The sequence below is a fragment of the Lacerta agilis genome, chromosome 8 (genome assembly GCF_009819535.1).
Source record: "Lacerta agilis isolate rLacAgi1 chromosome 8, rLacAgi1.pri, whole genome shotgun sequence".
Classification (NCBI taxonomy): domain Eukaryota; kingdom Metazoa; phylum Chordata; class Lepidosauria; order Squamata; family Lacertidae; genus Lacerta; species Lacerta agilis.
The window spans coordinates 78,010,608-78,032,528 of NC_046319.1; the positions used below are offsets into that span (position 1 = coordinate 78,010,608).

General features: G+C 48.5%; 2 protein-coding genes and 1 non-coding gene across 8 annotated transcripts in view; 1 reads left to right on the top strand and 2 right to left on the bottom strand.

Annotated features, from left to right (window-relative positions):
* The first annotated feature begins 434 nt into the window (after positions 1-434).
* On the top strand, positions 435-11,812 carry LOC117052065 (galectin-7-like). Its single transcript, XM_033158792.1, has 4 exons — positions 435-484; positions 8,585-8,673; positions 9,975-10,188; positions 11,633-11,812. The coding sequence occupies exons 1-4, from the start codon at positions 461-463 to the stop codon at positions 11,810-11,812; spliced, it is 507 nt and encodes a 168-aa protein (XP_033014683.1). The 5' UTR covers positions 435-460.
* Positions 2,400-2,472, bottom strand: TRNAK-UUU. Its single transcript has one exon. It is a non-coding gene; the product is annotated as a tRNA-Lys (tRNA).
* A 5,763-nt stretch (positions 11,813-17,575) lies between the features above and the next one.
* ACTN4 (actinin alpha 4) overlaps positions 17,576-21,921 on the bottom strand; it is a 118,339-nt gene continuing 113,993 nt past the window's right edge. For 4 of the 6 annotated variants that reach the window (XM_033158468.1, XM_033158469.1, XM_033158465.1 and 1 more), the window contains 3 exons: positions 21,746-21,811; positions 19,283-19,441; positions 17,576-17,808 (listed from right to left, as the gene is read on the bottom strand). In XM_033158468.1, the coding sequence (XP_033014359.1) occupies positions 17,650-17,808; positions 19,283-19,441; positions 21,746-21,811 (384 nt within the window). In that variant the 3' untranslated portion in view covers positions 17,576-17,649. The remainder of the gene's footprint in view (positions 17,809-19,282; positions 19,442-21,745; positions 21,812-21,921) is intronic. The other 2 variants (XM_033158467.1, XM_033158466.1) reach the window with 1 other exon arrangement.

Consider the following 21,921-nt stretch of genomic DNA (forward strand, 5'->3'; position numbering starts at 1 on the left):
CAAAATGGTTTCAGGATTTTTTCTGCGGGTCTCAGACATGTGGTCTATACATTTATGTATATTCTCGCTTGGTACACTTATGAACATTTACTTTATATATATATATATAACACAGAGAGATCCCTCCCCCCCCCCAAAAAGCCCCCTCCATACTACTTTCTGCTTCTGGAATCCAGGTTTTCTCTTTTGCAAACTTCAGGGATGGCTCCTTCCCCTCCTCACAAAGGAGCAGCCGCAGGTGTCAGGATGGAGCCTAGAGCACCCAGGGCTCCAGCTCATAGATCAAGCTGTGACTTCGCCCTCATGGGGAAGTGTGACTAAGCACAAAATCATCAGCTGTGGGAGGAGGCGCCTCTTCAAAATCTGCCCTGAAGGAGATGAGATTGCCACTGTTAAGAAGAGTTGCCTGCTGGTTGGAAGCCGGTCCTTTTGGCCTGCGCACGTTTTGTCTCTGGCAGAGATGGCAATAGTGCCTGATAACTTTGTGAGTAAAAACAACAAAGAGCGTTTCCTTTTTCTGGTTTGTGGTGGTGGCGGCGAGAACGTCGAGGAGGGTTGTCTGCACTTTCGGGCGGGGACTTCCTCCCGGTTCCTACCTGCGGGTGCTGCTGGCGATTGAACCCGGCACATTTTGCTATGGCCCTGGAACAAAAACCAGCAAGGAGTGGGCATCGTTATTCGCGCCAGCAAGGTGGTGGGCTCAGTGATGCCGTGGAAACTGTTCCCCAGGAGGAGAAACGGGCTGAGGTGCCGCGAAGAACCGTAGGATAATCAGCTGCAAAGGACGGGGCCCTCGTACCACTGAACAGGTATCGCGGAAGGTGCTCACCTGAGAAGGTACATTTGCCCAAATCCCCTCTTCTGCACAACTCGGTAAACTGGGGGAGCCTTGCTGCTGGGCACCCGATAGCTGTTGTCACAGGAGCCAACTCTTAGGGACTGAGGTCACTTTGGCCTCCTTAATAAAATAATTGAGGGTTCCTCCCCACAAAGTTAATGGGCATTCTTTCTAGTAGCACCTTAGAGACCAACTGAGTTTGTTCCTGGTATGAGCTTTCGTGTGCATGCACACGAAAGCTCATACCAGGAACAAACTCAGTTGGTCTCTAAGGTGCTACTAGAAAGAATTTTCGATTTTGTTTTGACTATGGCAGACCAACACGGCTACCCACCTGTTAATGGGCATTGCCATTTAAATGGTGTGTGCATGCCATGTGACTGGTTATCTGAGGCGGGGCTTATTTGGGACCACCACCCCCATTTTTAAAAATTCAAGTTGGCACCCCTGGGTGTTGTCTTTAACCTTTCCAGACCTGGAAGCCACTTTTGATGGGGTGCCATGTTTTGACAGTGTTTACGTCTGCCTGTCTCCTTTTCTCCCCATCTTATTTTCTTTTAAAACAGACCAAAACATAAGGCCCATCCAGTCCAGCCTTCTCTTCCCACACTGGACGCGGGTGGCGCTGTGGTCTAAACCACCGAGCCTCTCGGGCTCGCCGATCGCAAGGTCGGCGGTTCGAATCCGCGCGACGGGGTGAGCTCCTGTTGCTCTGTCCCAGCTCCTGCCAACCTAGCAGTTCGAAAGCATGCCAGTGCAAGTAGATAAATAGGTGCCGCTGCGGCGGGAAGGCAAATGGCGTTTCCGTGCGCTCTGGTTTCCGTCACGGTGTCCCGTTGCGCCAGAAGCGGTTTAGTCATGCTGGCTACATGACCCGGAAAGCTGGACAAACACCGGCTCCCTCGGCCTGAAAGTGAGACGAGCACCGCAACCCCAACTGGACTTAACCATCGAGGGGGTCGTTTACCTTTTTTTGTGCCAGGGCACGGAGAGTCTCTTCTGGTGCTGCTTGGTGCTTTTTTGGCCAGAGACCTCTTCTCTAGCTTTTTCCCAGAGGAGTCTACATCACCCTCGTTCTCCCCTTGCCCCTTTTACAGCGACCGGGCATGCTCCATTCTTATCGGATCACCTCCTTCGACCCGTTACAGAGCGCACCACACCAGAAGCCCACACCTTTACCATTTTTTTTTACCAGTCAGATGCCAGCAAGCGGGAGCTGAGTTCAAGTGCAATTCTCCCTGTTCATGATACCCAGCAGCTGCTCTCCAGAGTCGTACTGGCTCCCAGAGCAGGGGCAGAACACTCATGGCTAGTAGCTGCTGGCGGAGCATTCTCCTCCCCGAATTAGTGCAACATTTTTGAAAGCCATTCAACTCAGCAGCCATCGCAAAGTCCCATAGATTTACTTTCTGCACTTCAGCTATGCGCCATGTGCAGAAATGCTTTCTTTTGTCCGGAACGAATCTTCCAACGTTCAGCTCCATTAGAAGCATAGAATCGTAGAGTTGGAAGGGACCCCAAGGGTCACCTAGCCCAACCCCGTGCAATGCGGCAATTTTTTCACCCAAGGTGGGGCTCGAACCCACAACCCTGAGATTAAAAGTCTCATGCTCTACCGACTGAGCTACTCCACAAGTATTTTAAAAAATAATAATTAGATAGTTGTGCTGCTGCTTGCATGCGGCAACCTTACAAGCCGCCGAGCGAGGTTTTTTTTACCAGCGCCGGGGCTCAGCCTGGGAGTCGTGGGGGGCCACAGAGTGCCACCCCCCTCCAGGGTGGCACCTGGGGCGCAACGCCCCCACCTTGCTGCGCCCCTGTATGGAAGCGGCTTCCTTCAATAGCACAGTTAAACTTTGGAACTCACTGCCACAGGAGGCTGTGATGATCACAGGTGTTGATTGCTTTAAAAGATTAGACAAATTAATGGAGGGTAAGGCTATTGATGACTGCTAGCTATGATGGCTATTCTCTGCTTTCATGGACAGAGGCAGCGATGCTTCTGAATACTGGCTGTTTGGAACAGCAGGAGGGGAGAGGGCTCTCATGTTCAGGTCCTGCTTGTGGGCTTCCCATTGAGGCATCTGGTTGGTCCCTGTGAGAACAGGATGCTGGACTAGATTGGCCTGATCCAGCAGGCTTCTTGAATCTTAGAACTGCAGACCTGACGATCATCTGGTTCGACCCCCTGCCGTGCAGGAATCTTTCGCCCAACATGGGTTTCGAACCCACGGCCCTGAGATCTCATGCTCTACCGACTGAGCTATCCCTACCTTACTCCAAGTGAGCCACAGATCCTTGGCCAGAGCGGGTGCTTGAAGGCAGAGTTTAAATGTCATTAGTCGGCCTGGGTTTCCCCTCCTTACGTCAGCTGAGCCTGCCACCTTCTCCTTTCCAACCTCCCCACCCTGCCTGCGCCCTTATGCTGAGCACTTGTTTTACACCTGTGCTGCAACGATAAACCAGTTTGGGAACCAGTTTGTCCATGCGCCCTCGGCAAGGAAGTCTGCATTTTGGGAGAGGATGCGGAGCCAATCCCCACTTGCCTCCCAGAACTACATTTCCCAGAGTTCCTTTGTCAGCAAGGCACACGTGGCTTTGAAATCCATCGCTGCCGTGCAGACTTTTTGTGTGAAAAAGAAAACTCAAACTAATGAGGAGTGAAGAAAATGGAATCGTCGGGTGTTATCTTGGAGTGGGCATTTGGAACAATTTTCTGTATTGAAATATACTCCCTGTTAGAAACGTGTGGCTAAAAAACAAGAAGGAGTCAGAGGCAGGGCAAATCCTGCATGCACGAGACATATTGGAATTTGTGGACATGGCTGACTTAGGTCCATTAATTTAAATGGGTCTACTTTGAGTAAAACTTCAAGGTCCAGAAAAAGGGAAACCGAAATGATCAAGCGGGTAGCCCGACTCCGCTCCGATGGAGAGCTCAGTTGGTAAAGCTTGAGAATCTTAATCTTGGGGTTGGGGGGTTCGAGATCCACTTTGGGCAAAAAGATTCCTGCACAGCAGGGTGTTGGACTAGATCAGTGTTTTTCAACCTTTTTTGGGCAAAGGCACACTTGTTTCATGAAAAAAAGCACGAGGCACACCACCACCACCATTAGAAAATGTTAAAAAAATTAACTCTGTGCCTATATTGACTATATATAAAGTAATTTTTCAATTTTTCCCACGGCACACCAGGCAACATCTCGCGGCACACTAGTGTGCCACGGAACAGTGGTTGAAAAACACTGGACTAGATGACCCTCGGGGGTCCCTTCCAACTCTACAATTCCATGAAAGTTTTGAGGACTTCTTAGGGAAAAGCAAGAGGCAACACAATAGTTTATTAAATAATGCTTGGCATGGAGAAAGTGGACCGAGAAACATTTTTCTCCCTCTCTCCTAACACTGGAGTTTGTGGGCATCCCAGGAAGCTGAATGTCAGGGACAGAGAAAAGAAACTTAAGAGTTGGAAGGGACCCCGGGGGGTCATCCAGTCCAACCACCTGCAAGGCAGGAATCTCAGCTAAAGCATCCATAACAGATGGCCACCCGACATCTGCTTAAAAACCTCCAAGGAAGGAGAGCCCACCACCTCTCATGGCGGTCTGTTCCCCTGCCGAACAGCTCTTGCTGTCAGGAAGTTCCTCCTCCTGTTTAACCGGAACCTCCTTTCTTGTAACTTGAAGCCATGGGTTCAAGTCCTGGCCTCCGGAGCAGGAGAAAACAAGCCTGTTCCCTCTTGCACGTGACAGCCCTTAAGATATTTGAAGATGGCTCCTTCAAGCGCTCCTCCTAAGGCTGAGCTTCCAGACCCTTAATTATTTCGGTGATTAAGCTCTTTCACACGATGCTCGGTTAATCCGTGGAACTCCCTCCCACAGGAGGGAGTGATGGCTACCAACTTTGGATGGATTTAAAAGAGAATCGAACAAATTCACAGACGAGAGGGCTAGCAAGGGCTACCAGCTCTGCCCTCCACAACTTGGAGGCAGCAAAGTTTCTGAATCCCAGTTGCTGGATACCACAGGAGGGGAGAACTGCTCTTATGCTGAGATCCTGCTTGCGGGTTTCGCACAGGCATCCGGTTGGCCGCTGGGAGAATGGGATGCTGGTGTAGATGGGACCATGGACGGATCCAGCAGGTGCTTTTCTGAGCAACACACTGGCTAATAACTTCCAGTAGCACCTTAAAGGTAAAGCGACCCCTGACCATTAGGTCCGGTCGTGTCCGACTCTGGGGTTGCGGCGCTCATCTCGCTTTACTGGCAGAGGGAGCCGGCGTACAGGTTCCGGGTCATGTGGCCAGCATGACAAAGCCGCTTCTGGCGAACCAGAGCAGCGCACGGAAACGCCGTTTACCTTCCCACCAGAGTGGTACCTATTTATCTACTTGCACTTTGACATGCTTTCGGACTGCTAGGTGGGCAGGAGCTGGGACCGAGCAACAGGAGCTCACCCCGTCGCGGGGATTTGAACTGCTGACCTTCTGATCAGCAAGCCCTAGGCTCGCAAACGAAAGCTCATACCAAGAACAAACTTAGTTGGTCTCTAAGGTGCTACTGGGAGGAATTTTTTATTATTATTATTTTGTTTTGACTATGGCAGACCAACACGGCTACCTACCTGTAACTGGCTAATACTGTAACTGTTATTAAATATATAATCGGTATGATGTTGCAATCAATGAATGACAAAACTAAGCAACCTGTATGTAAGATATACAGCAGAACAAAATGTATAAAGAGGTACATACCGAATAATTATCAATGAAATACTAGTGAAGATCATGCTAGTGAGTCAGTGCTTACTGGATAATGTAGCTACAGGTTGCTGTTTTGTTCTCATTCATTGCTTGCAATTCCACTTCTAGCTGAAGACTTTATTCTGATACAGTTGAACTATTCGGGATTCACTGTCCTTTTGAGACTTCAGAGAGACGTCTTCCTTTGAAACTTTGGAGAGATGTCTTCCTTTGAGAGATGGTTTGGCGTTCTTCGCTATTCATTGGTTGTTTGAACCTTTGGCATTGAACGCCAGTGTGGTGTAGTGATTAAGAGCGGTAGACGCTCTAATCTGGTGAACCAGGTTCGCTTCCCCGCTCCTCCATCTGCAGCTGCTGGGTGACCTTGGGCTAGTCACACTTCTCGGAAGTCTCTCAGCCCCACTCACCTCACAGAGGGTTTGTTGTGGGGGAGGAAGGGAAAGGAGAATGTGAGCCGCTTTGAGAATGTTAGTTTGCAGATGACACCAAATTGGGAGGGGTGGCTAATACCCCAGAGGACAGGATCACACTTCAAAATGACCCGAACAGATTAGAGAACTGGGCCAAAGCAAACAAGATGAATTTTAACAGGGAGAAATGTAAAGTACTACACTTGGGCAAAAAAATTGAAAGGCACAAATACAGGATGGGTGACACCTGTCATGAGAGCAGTACATGTGAAAAGGATCTAGTAGTCTTGGTAGACCATAAACTTGACATGAGTCAACAGTGTGATGCAGCAGCTAAAAAAGCCAATGCAATTCTGGGCTGCATCAATAGGAGTATAGCATCTAGATCAAGGGAAGTAATAGTACCACTGTATTCCGCTCTGGTCAGACCTCACCTGGAATACTGTGTCCAGTTCTGGGCACCACAGTTCAAGAAGGATAGTGACTGACAAGCTGGAAGGTGTCCAGAGGAGGGCAACCAAAATGGTCCAAGGCCTGGAAACGATGCCTTATGAGGAACGGCTTAGGGAGCTGGGTATGTTTAGCCTGGAGAAGAGAAGCTTAAGGGGTGATATGATAGCCATGTTCAAATATATAGAAGGATGTCATATGGAGGAGGGAGAAAGGTTGTTTTCTGCTGCTCCAGAGAAGCGGACACGGAGCAATGGATTCAAACTACAGGAAAGAAGATTCCACCTAAACATTAGGAAGAACTTCCTGAAAATAAGAGCTGTTCGACAATGGAATTTGCTGCCAAGGAGTGTGGTGGAGTCTCCTTCTTTGGAGGTCTTTAAGCGGAGGCTTGACAGCCATCTGTCAGGAATGCTTTGATGGTGTTTCCTGCTTGGCAGGGGGTTGGACTGGATGGCCCTGGTGGTCTCTTCCAACTCTAGGATTCTATGAGACTCCTTTGGGTAGTGATAAAGCAGGATATCAAATCCAAACTCCTCCTCTTCTTCTTTGTTTAAACAAAATAAAAAATTAAAAAACATTCCTTCCAGTAGCACCTTAGAGACTAAGTTTGACTCTGATACATATAACAACTTGCAGTTACTTGCATATTTTGTGAGATGTGTTGTATGATATATATATATTATTTTGAAGTCGCTTATTTGCATATTTTGAATGACATCATACAGATTATATATTTACTAACAGTTATTAGCCAGCGTGTTGCGTTTGTATTTTTGTAGATTGTCACATGTTGCAACACAGGGGTTTATTGTAAAAAAAGTTGTGCGTACAGGTAGTAATTTTCCAACATCAAAGCAGGTGCTTTCTCAAGTTGTCTCCTTTCTTCCTCCGATCACTGGGACAATTCCTCGATTTCCCCACTGTAGGAAGGAGGAACCGAAACCAGCTTAGGGTGTCTCAATAATTCACAGGAATTTTTAAAAGCAAAACAAAACTCATCGGCGCCGTGATAGTATCCTTTGTAGGCCGCACCTTTCTGCAACCGCAAACTGTCGAAAGGGACAGGTGTATGTGTCAATTCTGCATTGCCTGAAATTGGTTTCCCATCCTGTGACTCACTTTCCCAGGTACCAAACCTCCGACTTTTTCAGTCGAGGCTCAAACTCTGGTGGGAAGAGCTATGGATTAAAGCCTCGGGAAATACTGATTATATCTGCCTGACAGAAGAGGTTGAACAAGGGGCAGGAAGCTCACAGGGTGACAAGCAGTTTTAAGAAAGAAGGAAGTCGGTTATCTGAGGAAATGGGCTTAAGTAGCAAAGGAGGAACTGGTTGGCCGCTGTGAGATTAGGATGCTGGACAAGATGGGACATTGGCCTACGAGTGAGAAGACGACGACGACGACTGTTCTTCCAAATGAAGAGGGAATTTTCAAAGCAGCATTTTGTTCAGACTGAGGAGTCCTGGGTTCAGATTCTCCCACAGTCACGATTTGTGGGTGACCTTGGCCCAGACCTTTTCTCTTCCCTGCTCTCTCTTCCCTGCCCGTTGGGCTGTTGCGTGGTTGTAGAAAGATGAGAGACTATTTGAGAACAAGTCGAAAGCTCTCAATTATTATAATTGGAAACTAGGATAAATAAGAGGGAAAACAAATTTTGGAGAAATAAAATAAGATGTAAGAAATTGGGGGGGGGGTTGGAATCCAGGGCAGGGGGTAGTCTATACTGTATCCTTGGGAAAGTATTGAATTTATAAATTATTGCGATTATAAGATCGGAAAATAATTTGTTTGTTTTTTTTTTAAAGAAAGCTCTCAGGTGAGTTTGGAGGGTGCACCACTTTCTGTGTGAGACAAGGGTTAAGTGCTACCTTCGTTTTTCTTTCTCTCCGTTTTTGTTTTTATTTCATTTCTTTTATCTTATTGTATTCGGAAAAAGCTTTAATAAAACCTTTTTAAAAGAGGAAACCAAGCCAATCATCTCACAGACTGGAAGGCAAATTGTTGGGGGGGGGGCGTGAAGAGACCCACGTTTCCTGCCCCACCATGAAGAGGACTAGAGGCATACAGTATTCAGAGATTCAAGACTGTGCGTGCCTCATCTTCTTCTTTCCTCCTTTGCAGAATATACCATTTTTCCGGGCTATCCCGCGAGGCCTGGAACCAGAGTCATGGGTGTTGCTGGAAGGTATCATTCCACCACAGGGCAAAAGGTAACTCAGTACTGATATTATCTTCCCAAGAATGGATTTGGCGTCCAGAATTTGGCGTGATGCAGGCAGAGGCGGCAAGTTGAAATTCCTGGCCAGGACTTGTGGAATATTACAGAGACTGGGCCTAGGCATATGCAGAGTGCTCTGAGGCACGGCAGCCAAACCTCCCATAACTGACACCAGGGGAGATCTGAGCCACCCGGTCCCAGCTTTTTAGTGATTTAACTGCGCAAGTTAGGTGAAGATATAAAGGAATCTCTTATGTTACAAGGAACACCCATAGCTCGGTTGGTAGAGCATCTGCTTTGCATGCAGAAGGTCCCAGGTTCGAGTCTTGGCAGCCTTTCCAGGTAAGCCTGGGAATGTCCCATCTGAACCCTTGGAGAAGCACTGCTGCCAGCCAGTGTAGACCATACTGAGCTAAATGGACCAACTGTGGCTCCCCTTATTCCTATGAGGACTAGACCAAGGGAGAAGAAACTTTTAAAAGAGTTTGTTGTTGTTCAGTCGTTCAGTCGTGTCCGACTCTTCGTGACCCCATGGACCAGAGTACGCCAGGCACGCCTATCCTTCACTGCCTCTCGCAGTTTGGCCAAACTCATGTTAGTAGCTTCAAGAACACTGTCCAACCATCTCATCCTCTGTCGTCCCCTTCTCCTTGTGCCCTCCATCTTTCCCAACATCAGGGTCTTTTCTAGGGATTCTTCTCTTCTCATGAGGAGTTTAGGTTCCCCCTTTGTAAAGTGCAGCAATTCCCTGTAAACTGCCCACTGTCTATCCATATTAACTCTCTTAATTGTAATAGCCTCAATAGGAGATGTTTCCCTTTCCAGCAGATTTTTATATTTCTTCCAAACTCTATACAAATTCTTCCTTAGAGTATGGTTCATACAACTTTTATAAATTTTCGCCTTCCCATACCAGAGACATGCACACCATCCAAATTTTAAATCATGACCATTATTTTAACCAGCACAAGCAGGCTGCCTCATAATAGATTTGCAGGCCTGACAAGGCAAAACCTCCTCTTTCTTTTATGTCTATCGGGGATTCGAACCAACAACCTTCTGATCGGCAAGCCCTAGGCTCTGCGGTTTAACTCCAAGCGCCACCCGTGTCCCATAAATATAATAGATATAAATGAACAAAGGATAGCACAGGAACAGGGATACAACAAAGAAGTCGGCAGGAGATGGCACCAGGGCAGTCATTGTTAAGCTAATTTTCACCTGGGGGGTGGGTGGAATATACGGCAGGATATGTGACCCAGGGAACCTGATCTCTCTCATCTCTTTTCTCAGGTTCTATGTGGACTTTGCTTCCAGACAAGTCGAGGAGGGAAACAAGCCTCTGAGGCTCACCGTCAGCTTCGAGGGACCCCCGTCTTCCCCTGGCCGGGTGACCCTCAACAGCTTCGCGGACCAGCAGTGGGGGGAGGGTCTGACGGTGACGGCCCCTTTCCAGCGAGGCCAGGTGTTCAGGATTCAAATCATCGTCACCCGGATGGGCTACAAGGTCAGGGTAGCAACTGAGGGGTCCTCGGCCGGGAAGGGGAATCGGGACACACACACACACACCATCCCCCAAAACACGGGGGCTGGGTTAGGGGCGATGGTGGATGCATCGGGAAGTGGAGGGCAGAAGGCTGCTAGGAGCCCAAAAGTAGGAATAATAATAATAATAATAATAATAATAATAATAATAATAATAATAATAATAATAATTTATTTGTACCCTGCCCACCTGGCTGGGTTTCCCCAGCCACTCTGGGTGGCTTCCAACAAAGATTAAAAATACATAAAAATGTCACACATTAAAAACTTCCCTAAACAGGGCTGCCTTCAGATGTCTTCTGAATGTCAGGTAGTTGTTTATCTCTTTGAGATCTGAAGGGAGGGCGTTCCACAGGGTGGGCGCCACTACCGAGAAGGCCCTCCCTATAGTATAGGACAGCGGGGGGCAGGTATAGGAAGAGAACAGCAAGATCTGCCCAGGAGTCCTGTTGAATTCATTGGCAATTGCTTCCAAGTAAACAGGGCTAAAGGACTGGAAATTCTATTATTCGATATTGTTATCGCTAGACAGCCGATATTCCCAGCCAGCTGCACTTGGTAAGAGGGCAGGATGTATTAAGTGTGTCCAATCCCTCCCGCAAGCCTGACGTGAGCAGCTTTCTTCACACCAAATGTCAAAAATAATGTCCCGTGTCCCCTCATTTTACTCCCTAGTTGTTGCTCTTAGTTTGCTCTCCGCTTTCCTCATCGCTCTCCGCAAACCGATTGCTTTGCTCGCCGACTGACTTGAAACTCACTCCTTCCACTTTTAACTGATAAAGGTGTCCCACTAAATAAAAAGCTCCAAACCTAAGAGTTTCAATCAATCAATCAATCTGGACATAGCAGAGAGAACATGGCACTCTTCCTCTTTCAGAGTTACTAGACAGTTAAGCTTGAGCAGCCTGTACATTTAGGGAAGGTGAAAAAAAAAAGCGCCAATATTTCTCCAAGCCAAGTGTGAGAAACTCGTGGAACTTAAGTTCCTTTAAAAAGTGTTTAGAAAAATTAGTGGGTTTGTCAATCAAAGGCACGTTTAGAAGACATGGGTGGGGAATCTCTGGCTCTACTCAGGTTGTTGGGTCTTTGAATCGCATCAGCCACAGGCAGCACAGCCAACTGGGGTATTAAGAGTCCCACAATATCTGGAGGGCCACAGGTTCCCTACAACTGAGCTCAATGGAGCCTCCTGGGGTGGGTGCAGTCTACCTTTAACTACCGGTTCCTAGGAGTGAACGGTGGAATCTTGTGGAGAAGCCTGCGTAGCTAGCAGAGTACTGAGGTTCCCAAATGCCTAAGCAGGAGAGCCGCCACTCATCAAACCGTACGGGATTCTCATGCCCGTCAGATTTGGGAGGTTTATCTTCCAACCCTTCTTGACGTGCCCTTTTCCGTTTCTTTGCCAGATCCTGGAGAAAGACATTTCCCTTTGTGAGTTCCGCCACCGCCTCCCGGCAAACAGCATCCGCTTCCTGGAGGTCAACGGGGAAGTCAAGCTCCAGAACGTGGCCGTAAGCTGGGAGGGCAACAGGGCGCCAAGGGGCCGCATCCTGCCAGCATTGGGCATGGGCCGCTACACACGTTAGGAGGGCGCCGAGCGAAAGGGGGAGCGCTGAACCCTCCTCCAAAAATAAAGGGGCACACCTTGATGTGATATCCCGGGACGAGAATAAATTATGCAAACCAAGCAGGGCTTCTGTTGTGTTTTGCAGAGTTTGCTTTTTCTGCAGGTGCAAAAAAAAATAATGAAATTACTTGAGCAAGGAATGGAGGAAACGGAGAACGGAAGAGTAGCCAAAGGCCCATCTAGTCCAGTATTGTGTTCTGAGCGTGGCCAACCTTTATACTATTGGAAGCCTGCAACTGCAAGTGAGAACCATAGCTGTTGTCCTCCATTAATTTCTCATCCTCGTTTAAAGTAAAAACAAAATAAAAAATAAAAAAATAAATCCTTCCAGTAGCACCTTAGAGACCAACTAAGTTTGTTCTTGGTATGAGCTTTCGTGTGCATGCCCACGTCTTCAGATTAAAACAATCTGCTCTGGTGGCCATTGCTGCCTCTTGAGGGAGCAAAAGTCCACCGTTTAACTTTCTTTTGTCTGTCCCAAATCTTCCAACTTTCAGCTCCGTTGCACGTCCCCAGAGTTGTATTATGCGAGAGGGAGACGAAATTGTCTCTTCTCTCTGATACAGAGAACAGAATGGAGTTTGTGTGAAGCTTTGTTGACTACGGGAAACAGAACCCATGAGATCTTGTGCCATGATATCCATGTCTTCCTAATGTCCAGAGATGTCCTTACCGCGAGGGAGATAAGGTGGGATTGCCTGGGAGGTGCCAGATCCTGACAGCAGCAAAAAAAGAAAAAGAAAAAGCTGCCACAAAACTATTTTGTCTTTGTGGTCTGTCAAAGATGCTCTTTTTGTACGTTTGTTGTACAGCCAATTCTCTGCTACATCTTTGATTTCCACATTGCAGGAATGGGTAGTGTTTGGATTTTTTTCCTTGCCTCAAGTCCCTCCACCCAAAAAAGTAAACCATTTTAGGTCAAGTCCTAATCCCGTCTGACTTCTTCACCAATATGTGGGTCTGCAATTCTCCACAACCCACATTCCCATTGCTCTCCTGCCCTGTGAGCTGGCTATTGGTTCAGTAACAGAAACCTGCAAAACACACATTTGAAAAGCCGAAATACACATTTGAAAAACCGAAATGTTAAGATTACATTTAAACTTCACAAAATCCCCACTGTACCTCGTCTGCCTCTCTGCCAGGAAGGGGTTAGAAATGGCTCCCGGCCAGAGATGAACCACACAAACATTAATAAACAGCAAGATTTATCATTCTTCTAGGCTGCAAAGCGCGTACACACACACACACACACACACACACACACACACACACACACACACCTACTAATGCTTGCCTTTTTAGTGTTTCAGAGAAAGCGTTGGGCTGGAGAGAAAGCTTAACAGATCCAATGCTTATCAGCAGAAGGTGAAATGGTTTGTGACATACACAAAGGCCAATAACTGCCTCCTTGATAACAGTTTATACTAGCCGCAAAATTTCTTTTCCAGTCACTGACCTCCAAATGCCTTAAGTTGAGGCTAAAACTGGATTTTGTCTCCGAAGTCCTTATTTGTGGATGATGATCATGTGGCAGAGACAGCGTAAAGTGATCATTTCCTCCCCTACCCACACACGTGGACTGATCAGGAAAGTTTTCGGAAACAATTCCCAACCCAGTCCACAAACCAGCCTTCCCAAATTTGCTGCCTCCCAGATGTTTTTGACCACATTTGCAGGGACAATGGATGATGGCAGCTGCGGTCCAAAGTGTCTCAAAGGCACCAGGTTGGGCAACACTGCTATATATGAACTAGGGAGGGGAAAGGATATATATATATAGGCCTGAATATAAGCCACACTTCTTTTTTTCCAGATTCCGACCGTGAAAAGTTAAAAGTGCAGCTTAAATTCACGACCTTACAAAAATGGGCTGTTACGGTATCACTGCTAAAACTGACATACAGAACAAAAAAATGTCTTACTGCCGATTTGCGAGCTCGAGACTGTTCATTTGCCATTTACATGTGTGAGTGCCTGTGGAATTGTAGCAACTGAATAGCGATTGTACAGTATCTTTTGCGGGCTTGCAAGATCTAAGGCTTAAATTGGCTCGGAGTTACAATTCTACCAACTGCAGCGATTTTCCGCCTGTAACCCAATTTTAAGGAAGCGGCTTATATTCAGGTATTGTGTTTTCCCCGCCTCCCCCCCCCCCCGAATTTTAAAGGTGTGGCTTATTTGCAGGTGCGGCTTATATTCGGGCCAATATGGTATTGGTAAGAAAAGAACTCATCCCAGCGCGAAGGGAGCAGCCCTCCCCTGTGTCTCTCATTCAGTGTTGCTCAAAATAATGGATTTCATTCTGCTTTGGTGAAACAGAATGCCGCTGTGTTGTTACACAAAGCGAACTGGGTTCTAGTGTTGGAACGATCAACTTGTGGCCTGCGAGGTAATCTTAAAAAAGAAAAAGAAAAAAAACCTCCCTCAAGGAAGGGTAATCTTCTGAATCCAGCGAACCCTTCTAGCGTGGATCTGCCAGTCACCCTCGCAACCCGATTTTCTCGAAGATGTTTTCAGGGCTGTGCTGGAAATTTTCCCAGAGCCATTTTAACGGCTCTCCTGCGATGCTTTTAAAAGACTGGTGTGACTCTACCCCGATCTTTTCTGGGACGCGGGTGGCGCTGTGGGTTAAACCACAGAGCCTAGGGCTTGCTGATCGGAAGGTCGGCGGTTCGAACCCCTGTGACGGGGTGAGCTCCCGTTGCTTGGTCCCAGCTCCTGCCAACCTAGCAGTTTGAAAGCATTTCAAAGTGCAAGCAGATATCATAAATTGTGATGAGGTATGTTAACTTTGTTAATGTATGTTGTAATCCTTTTTTTTATTTGTTGAAATTGAATAAAAAATTTGTTTAATTTTTTTTAAAATCAAATTTCAAGCAGATAAATAGGTACCACTCCGGCGGGAAGGTAAACGGCGTTTCCGTGCGCTGCTCTGGTTCGCCAGAAGCGGTTTAGTCATGCTGGCCACATGACCCGGAAGCTGTACGCCGGCTCCCTTGGCCAGTAAAGCGAGATGAGCGCCGCAACCCCAGAGTCATCCGCGACTGGACCCAACGGTCAGGGGCCCCTTTACCTTTACCTTACCCCGATCTTTTGTGAGAGGACAGCATATAAATGCTAACGGCTGGGCTGGCACCTCCGTAATGAGCCACGTTTTCCAACTGCATCAGGCAGGTTTGTGTGAATTCGCAGGGGAGGGGAGGCAAATGAGTAAAGGAGGGAGGCGGTGGGAAAGAACGACGACAGAGAAATCATCCTTAAAAATATTACATTTTATTGTCTTGTTCCCAAGTGGGAGGAGGGCAGGTTTCCCCCCCGGAAAGCTTGGAATTTTGTAGCACAGAGGCAGACAAGAAGCCAGCTACTCCCTATTGGCTGAACTGACCGCCCCATGCAAAGGGCAGGCATTCAGGAGCAAACACAATGAAACAAGCTAAACCTTCTCCGGCGGCAAAAAGAAAGAGAAGAAGAGAACCGAAACGAAAAAGATGGGTGACCAAAAATAAAAAGGTGTAGGAATGTTTACCGGTTCCCCCAACCCCACCCCCAGTGCTACGGTCAGCCATAACTTTTAATTACATGATGAAGGAAAGAGACGAAGACAAAAAAAACAAACAAACAAACCCAAACACGCCCTTCGGCAATATACGATGCTAGATGTATATATATATATATTTAATAATAATAAATCTGGACGTTATTAAATTGCAACAGTTTGCTGTGTTTTTAATTTCTCTCTTTCTTTTTTTTTAAAAAAAGATCTCTGCATGGTTCTCTTTCATTTTAAGATTTGGTCCTCAGAAAACCCTGCACCATGATGAAGAAATTACAAAAAAATAGATATATATATAATATATATATATATATATATAAGCGTGAAGCAATGGATTTTTATTGTTTTTTTTAATGGGTTGTTCAGAGCGAGGCGAGAAAGAGAGAGGAAGACTTGAGTGAGCGAGTCGCTCCTGCCCTGCGGGGGGAGGAAAAGGGAGAAGCCAAACAGTTTGCGAGGTGGCCAGAGAACTGTTTTCCCTGCAGCGGACACGCAACTTTGCAAGGATCACCCCCAGGCTAGAGGGAGCTGGGAAGCACGGTCTTGGGGCTCCCCCCCCCTTTTCAGACACCCCTCAAAAGTTCCCTCTGAAAGCACCTGTAAGTTATTTGCGATTGCCCCCGCCTTGGGGGTTATCTACCCACAATTTCGCTTTTCTCTCCCTCACCCCCAAAAAACACCCTCGGGTGTGAAACAAGGGGTGTCGAGAAGGGGGAAACCAGACAAATCCGTTCCGGATCGGCCTGCTTTTAAGACTGATGCTCGGGCTCCTAGCACCTCTCCCCCCTCCCGGAGAAAGTTGAAGCCCCTCCTCGCGACACCTCTGGGCGCACTTCGCGCGAGCAAACGAACCGGTTTTCCCCCCCGCGTTTCGGCCTCAAAGATGGCGTCGGTATTGCTGAGATTGTGTTATTTCAAAACTCTGTTACAAAAGCGGCTGCCGCAACCTGATGGCACGGGGCAGAGAAGGACGGGTGGATTTATAAAACTGGAAACGGGAGAAAAAAGGAGAAAGGGCCTGACGGGGGGAGTGGGTGGGATCCGTTCCGCAAAGGTTTTTTTTTTGCTTCTCCTGCGAGCGTCGGGGAAGAAGCTGCGATGGATTCGAGGAGAGAGGCACTGCCTCTTTAATTGCGTGCTCGGTCTGCAGAATGGGAAAAGGCCAATACTTCCTTGCCAGACGCAAGCCCTCCAACTAGCCCCGGGTGGGAAGGCAACCTATTTCTTCAAGCAGGTGAAGGACAAACCATGGGGCACCGCTTAAAGGAGCTGCCTAGGAATGGCTGTACACGGGCGCAACCCTCCTTCCCAGTCAAAGCTGACAGCCTGGGCAGAAACCGCGAGTTTGGACCTAGACGCCTGAAGAGGGTTCCCATCCTCCTCTCGCCCCTAACGGGGGGGGGGGTGGAGAGCCAGTCGGAGGTGCGAAGCTGGGGCTGGGGGGGCGAGAGGCACAGGCTAGGCCCAAAAACTGCCTAGCACAGCGAGCGGAAAGGTCCGGAATGAGGTATCTAGGTTCTGTGTCAGAGAGAGAGAGAAGAAAGCGAGGAAGCGGGTCTCGGCAGCCCCTCCGGATCCCGAAGGCGCCGGGTTTCGACGCGACGCGGACCGAGGGCGGCTTGGGGGCACCCCAGACACATAAATTAAAAGACAGCGCCCGAGAAGAGATGGGAGGGAGGGAGGGCCCCAAATATGCCAGTCAGCAGTAGAACTCTCCAGCCCACCCCGGGCCCAGTTAAGATTAGTAGAGGGAGGGAAACTGGAATGGCATCTATACCTAACGAAAATAGCCATCTGAACCGCGGCAGCGGCTGGGATGCTTTTTGGACTCTTTCCCCTTTGCTGGAAAGGCCTCGGGGCTGAGCTCTCCCTTCCTCCCCGGGGAAGCAAGGAGCCACACCCAGCTCCTCCGCTGCTCAGTTTTTTGGGGAAAGGAAAAGTCTTGGAACTGTTGCATAGTGTCCATCGAGTGCGCAATGGGGGGGTGGGGGAGAAGGGGGTGGCACAGGCCAGCTCCCAGGGTCGCCCAGCATGGAGGCAGCTTTCTGTCCTCGGAGAGAAAGAAAAAGAAAGAGAAAGAGAAAGAGAGAGAAGGAAAGAGAAAGACAACGTTCCCATTGCTGTGTGTGTGTTTGTGTGTGTGTGTGTGTGTGTGAATGGGGGGGAACCAGAGCGTCGCCCCCCCTCCCCCCAAAAAGCGCCAGCGCTTGCTGTTGCCGCCGCTGCCTCCATCTCTACGCTCACAGGTCGCTCTCGCCGTAAAGCGCCGTGGAGAAGGACTTGTAGTCGAGGGCGCCGGGGATGGCGTCGGGGCCCTGGTAAGGTGCCATGCGGGCGATGCAGTACTCGGCCTGGTCTGGGGGGAGCTCTCGCCGCAGCTCCTCTGCCGTGATGTAGTTCTGGGTCAGGGATTGGGGGGGGGAGAGAGAGAGAGGAGACGCCTTTGTGAGGTTGCGCCCAACGGGTAGCAGATCACGAACACTGGGATAACACAAAAAGGTTTTTTTGGGGGGGGGGTCCCGAGCCAATTTCGCAGCAAGCTCCATAGATCTGCAGCGCATTCAGTGCAGTTTTAAAGCACATGGCTCCCCCTCCCCTGCAGAATCCTGGGAACTGTAGTTTAAGGGTGCTGGGAGTTGTAGCTCTGGGAGGGGGAAGCTACAGCTCCCAGGATTCTTTTTTTTAAAAGGTTATTATTTTACATTGATTTACATTAAGATCATATTCAAAACAAATAAAATGATAATAAAAATTCCTTCCAGTAGCACCTTAAAGACCAACTAAAGAAGTGTGCATGCACACGAAAGCTCATACCAAGAACAAACTTAGTTGGTCTCTAAGGTGCTACTGGAAGGATTTTGTTTTGTTTTGACTATGGCAGACCAACATGTAATTAAGATAATATAACATACAATTTAATCAAAACCTATTTATCCTGGCGACTTCCCATCCTTAATCTGTGATGGTCTGATTCCCTCTCTTCCCTGCTGCCTGTCCAACCTATTAACCTTATCCATTCACCTAAATCCTATATTGCAATCTTTTCTATTTTCTTTCCATTGCTCATAAGGCAAAACCTGTATGAAATTTTATTTCGCTGTATTGTGTTCTTATATAAACTTAAAAAAGGGTCTCCGTTCTTCCACAGATATTTTGTCTTTCTGATCCCTTATTTTGGCTGTGAGTCCCCAGATTCTTGGGCGGTGCGGGGGAAGGTCGTGTGCTTGAAATGTGTTTGAAACGTACGAGCAGATCTGCCCCCAAACTCATCTCAAGGCAAAAAAAGTCTTGGAACACTACTCTCTGAACTCTCAAAACGTTTTCTAAATTCTGCACCGAGAGAAGCCATATTCTTTCCTGAAATCAGGTGAAAGCTTGCACAAATCTGCATGATCTCCCTTACTTGGCACTTGATAACCGGGGGCGGGGGGGCTAAGGAGTTCCTGAAGCCCCCAGCCCCAAATGCTAGAAAACTGACTCAGTTCTTCCTCTGGCTTCTGAGATTTGAGCACTCTCAGCAATGTCTTTTCAGCCACAACAGCTAGAAATGTTTTGGTTTTTTTTTGCTCGTTTCTTTAAAGCAGGGGTCCCCAAACTAAGGCCCAGGGGCTGGATGCGGCCCAATCACCTTCTAAATCCGGCCCGCGGATGGTCCAGGAATCTGCGTGTTTTTACAAGAGTAGAATGTGTGCTTTTATTTAAAATGCATCTCTGGGTTAGTTGTGGGGCATAGAAATTCGTTCATATTTTTTTTTCAAAATATAGCCCGGCCCCCCACAGGGTCTGAGGGACAGTGGACCGGCCCCCTGCTGAAAAAGTTTGCTGACCCCTGCTTAAAAGCCTTTCCCCAGCCCCCTCACTTGTGGAACTCACCTTGTCTCCAGCCAGGACCTTGAAGGAGGCAATCACCTGGTCGGCTGTATCTGTGTCTGTGGTCTCCCGGGACATGAAATCGATGAAGGCTTGGAAAGTCACGACTCCGCTGTTGTTGGGGTCCACGACACTCATGATCCGGTTGAATTCTGCATCTCCCTGGTGAGGCGGGGGGGGGGGGGGAGAGAGAGAGAGAGAGAGAGAGAGAGAGAGAGAGAGAGAGAGAGAGAAAGTCATTTGAGTCTCCTGGCAAAAACGCAGCAAAGCAGCCGAGTCCGTTTGATGGCTCTGACACATTTGCTGGAAAACTCAGTTGCGGCCCCCAAGGCCTGGATTTAAAGGAGCCCCCCCCCATGTCAAAGTGGCTGTCCGAATTTGGACTGGCGGGAATTCTGCAGAGTTCGGAACGACACCCGGATGAACTTGGCCCAAACCTTCCTTGCTCCCGCCTCCTCTTTCCTAGGCTTAATTTCCGTTTGAATCACCTGTGATTGCAGCGTTATACTAGGGAGGAGCCGTAGCAGGGTGGCAGGTCACCCGCTTGGCATGCAGAAGGTCTCCGGTCCCTCCCATCTCCGGTTATAAAGAAAAAAGGACCAGATAGCAGGAAGTGGGGAAGAGCTTCTCTCTGCCTTAGATCTTGGGAGAACGGCTGGCAGCCTCAGCAAGCAATGCTGGGCTTACCGTATTTTTCGCTCCATAGGGCACACCGGAGCATAGGGCGCACCTCATTTTTAGAGGAGGAAACAAGAAAAAAAAAATATTTTTCTGGTTTTCCTCCTCTAAAAGCCCTGGTTTTTTTGAGGATCAGCTAAAAGTTTTGCAGCTTTTTTGCAAAGGGAAAAGCCCTGGTTTTTTTGAGGATCAGCTAAAAGTTTTGCAGCTTTTTTTGCAAAGGGAAAAACCCTGTTTTTTTTAAGGGTCAGCTAAAAGTTTTGCAGCTTTTTTTGGCAAAGGGGGAAAAGCAAAGCTCCTTTTGCAAAGGGGGAAAAGCAAAGAGGAAAAGCCCTGTTTTTATGGGGTTCAATTCATATTTCTGCAGCTTCTAAAGGAAAGGGAGCCTTTTCTACAGTTTCCAGACAGATAATCTAATCAGCCAGTCACATGTTGCTGGGGAAACAACCTCCCTCTGCAGCACATTCAACAATGGAGGGCGGGGCTGAAAGGGAGCCGGGACTCTTATCTCTCTCCTGATCTCTTGCTGATCAGCTGCTGAGCCGGGTCCTTTCAACACTCCCTTTTCTCTTTGTAAAATAAAAAGCATGATCCTCTTTTGGCCCCTGAGCAATTCAGCTCCAGGGACCACCATTCACTCCATAAGACGCACAGATATTTCCCCTTACGTTTTACGAGGAAAAAAGTGCGTCTTATGGAGCAAAAAATATGGTAATCAGCCGACCCCAATATAGCACCCTCCAGAAGTCCAGCGATGAAGGAGGGCACCGCACTGGAGAAGGCAGAGCTAGATGGGTAAACAAGTCGAACCTGGCATGAAAGCAGCTTCCTCTACACTACTTGTTAGAAATCTATACAGTACATGGGTCTCAAAGTGGCCACCGGAGAATAAAAACGTACCGTATACCGACGCTGTTATGTTTACCTGAAGCACATTCAAAGCACACTGCTTTCCCCCAAAGAATTGTGGGAACTGTAGTTTGTTAAAGCTACTTGGGAGCGTGGGTCTGCGGAGGGCAAACTACAGCTCCCAGCACCCTTTGGTGGAAGCCACAGGCTTCAATTGTACGGCACAGGTGTGGCCAAAATTTAAAATGTCCGAGAATAAAACACCAGGACAGCATTTGTGATGGCCTCCTGGAATAAAGCCATCTTAACCAGGCGCCTGAAACTTAGTAGGGGTGGTGCCTGGTTGATTTATGATCCCCCCTCCACCATGTTTATTTTACACAAAGTCGTCCCTCCACAGCCACCCCCAGTCAACCAAAGGCAACTCCCCCAACCTGCCGATTCATGGTAGGAAGAGTCTGCAAGGTCAAGCCGGGGATTCATCTAATCTATCAACCTGCCCCATAGCAGCCAAACAAACACCCCCAATGGGAAGCCCACAAGCAACAGCACCCTCTCCCCACCTGTGACTCCCCGCAGCCCTAGCAAATGCCCACCCACCAGTAACCCTGAATTTCCCACTCTCACCCGCCTTTCCTTGCAAACCACTTGGCCGTAAGCACAGCCCTGACCCTTGTCCCGACTTGATATCGACTCACGCCCTAGGCCTGTGTTCTTCAGCCTGGACCACAACTCCCATCATTCCCGGCTAAGCTGGCAGGGGATGATGGGAGCTGGAGTTCAGCAAGGCCTGGGTACCCAAGGCGGGAGGACACGGCCCAAGGCGAGGGCCGGCCACGCAACGGAAAGATGCAGCATTTCGGCTGCTGCCGTCGGCATCGAGGACAGAGCGAGGAAGAGAAGTTGAGGGGGCGGGGGGAAGCAGAGAGCAGAGCGTACCAGGCTGTATCCCGTGGAGATAAGCAGGGCTCGGTAGTCGTCTGTGTCCATGCTGCCCGTGCGCTTCTATTCCCAGAGGCCGACAGGCGAAGGGAGGGAGAGGGAGGAGGCACAGAACGCAGATGGAGAAGGCATGCAAAGATGGAAAGGGAGGAGAGGGCCACAGAGCCCCATGG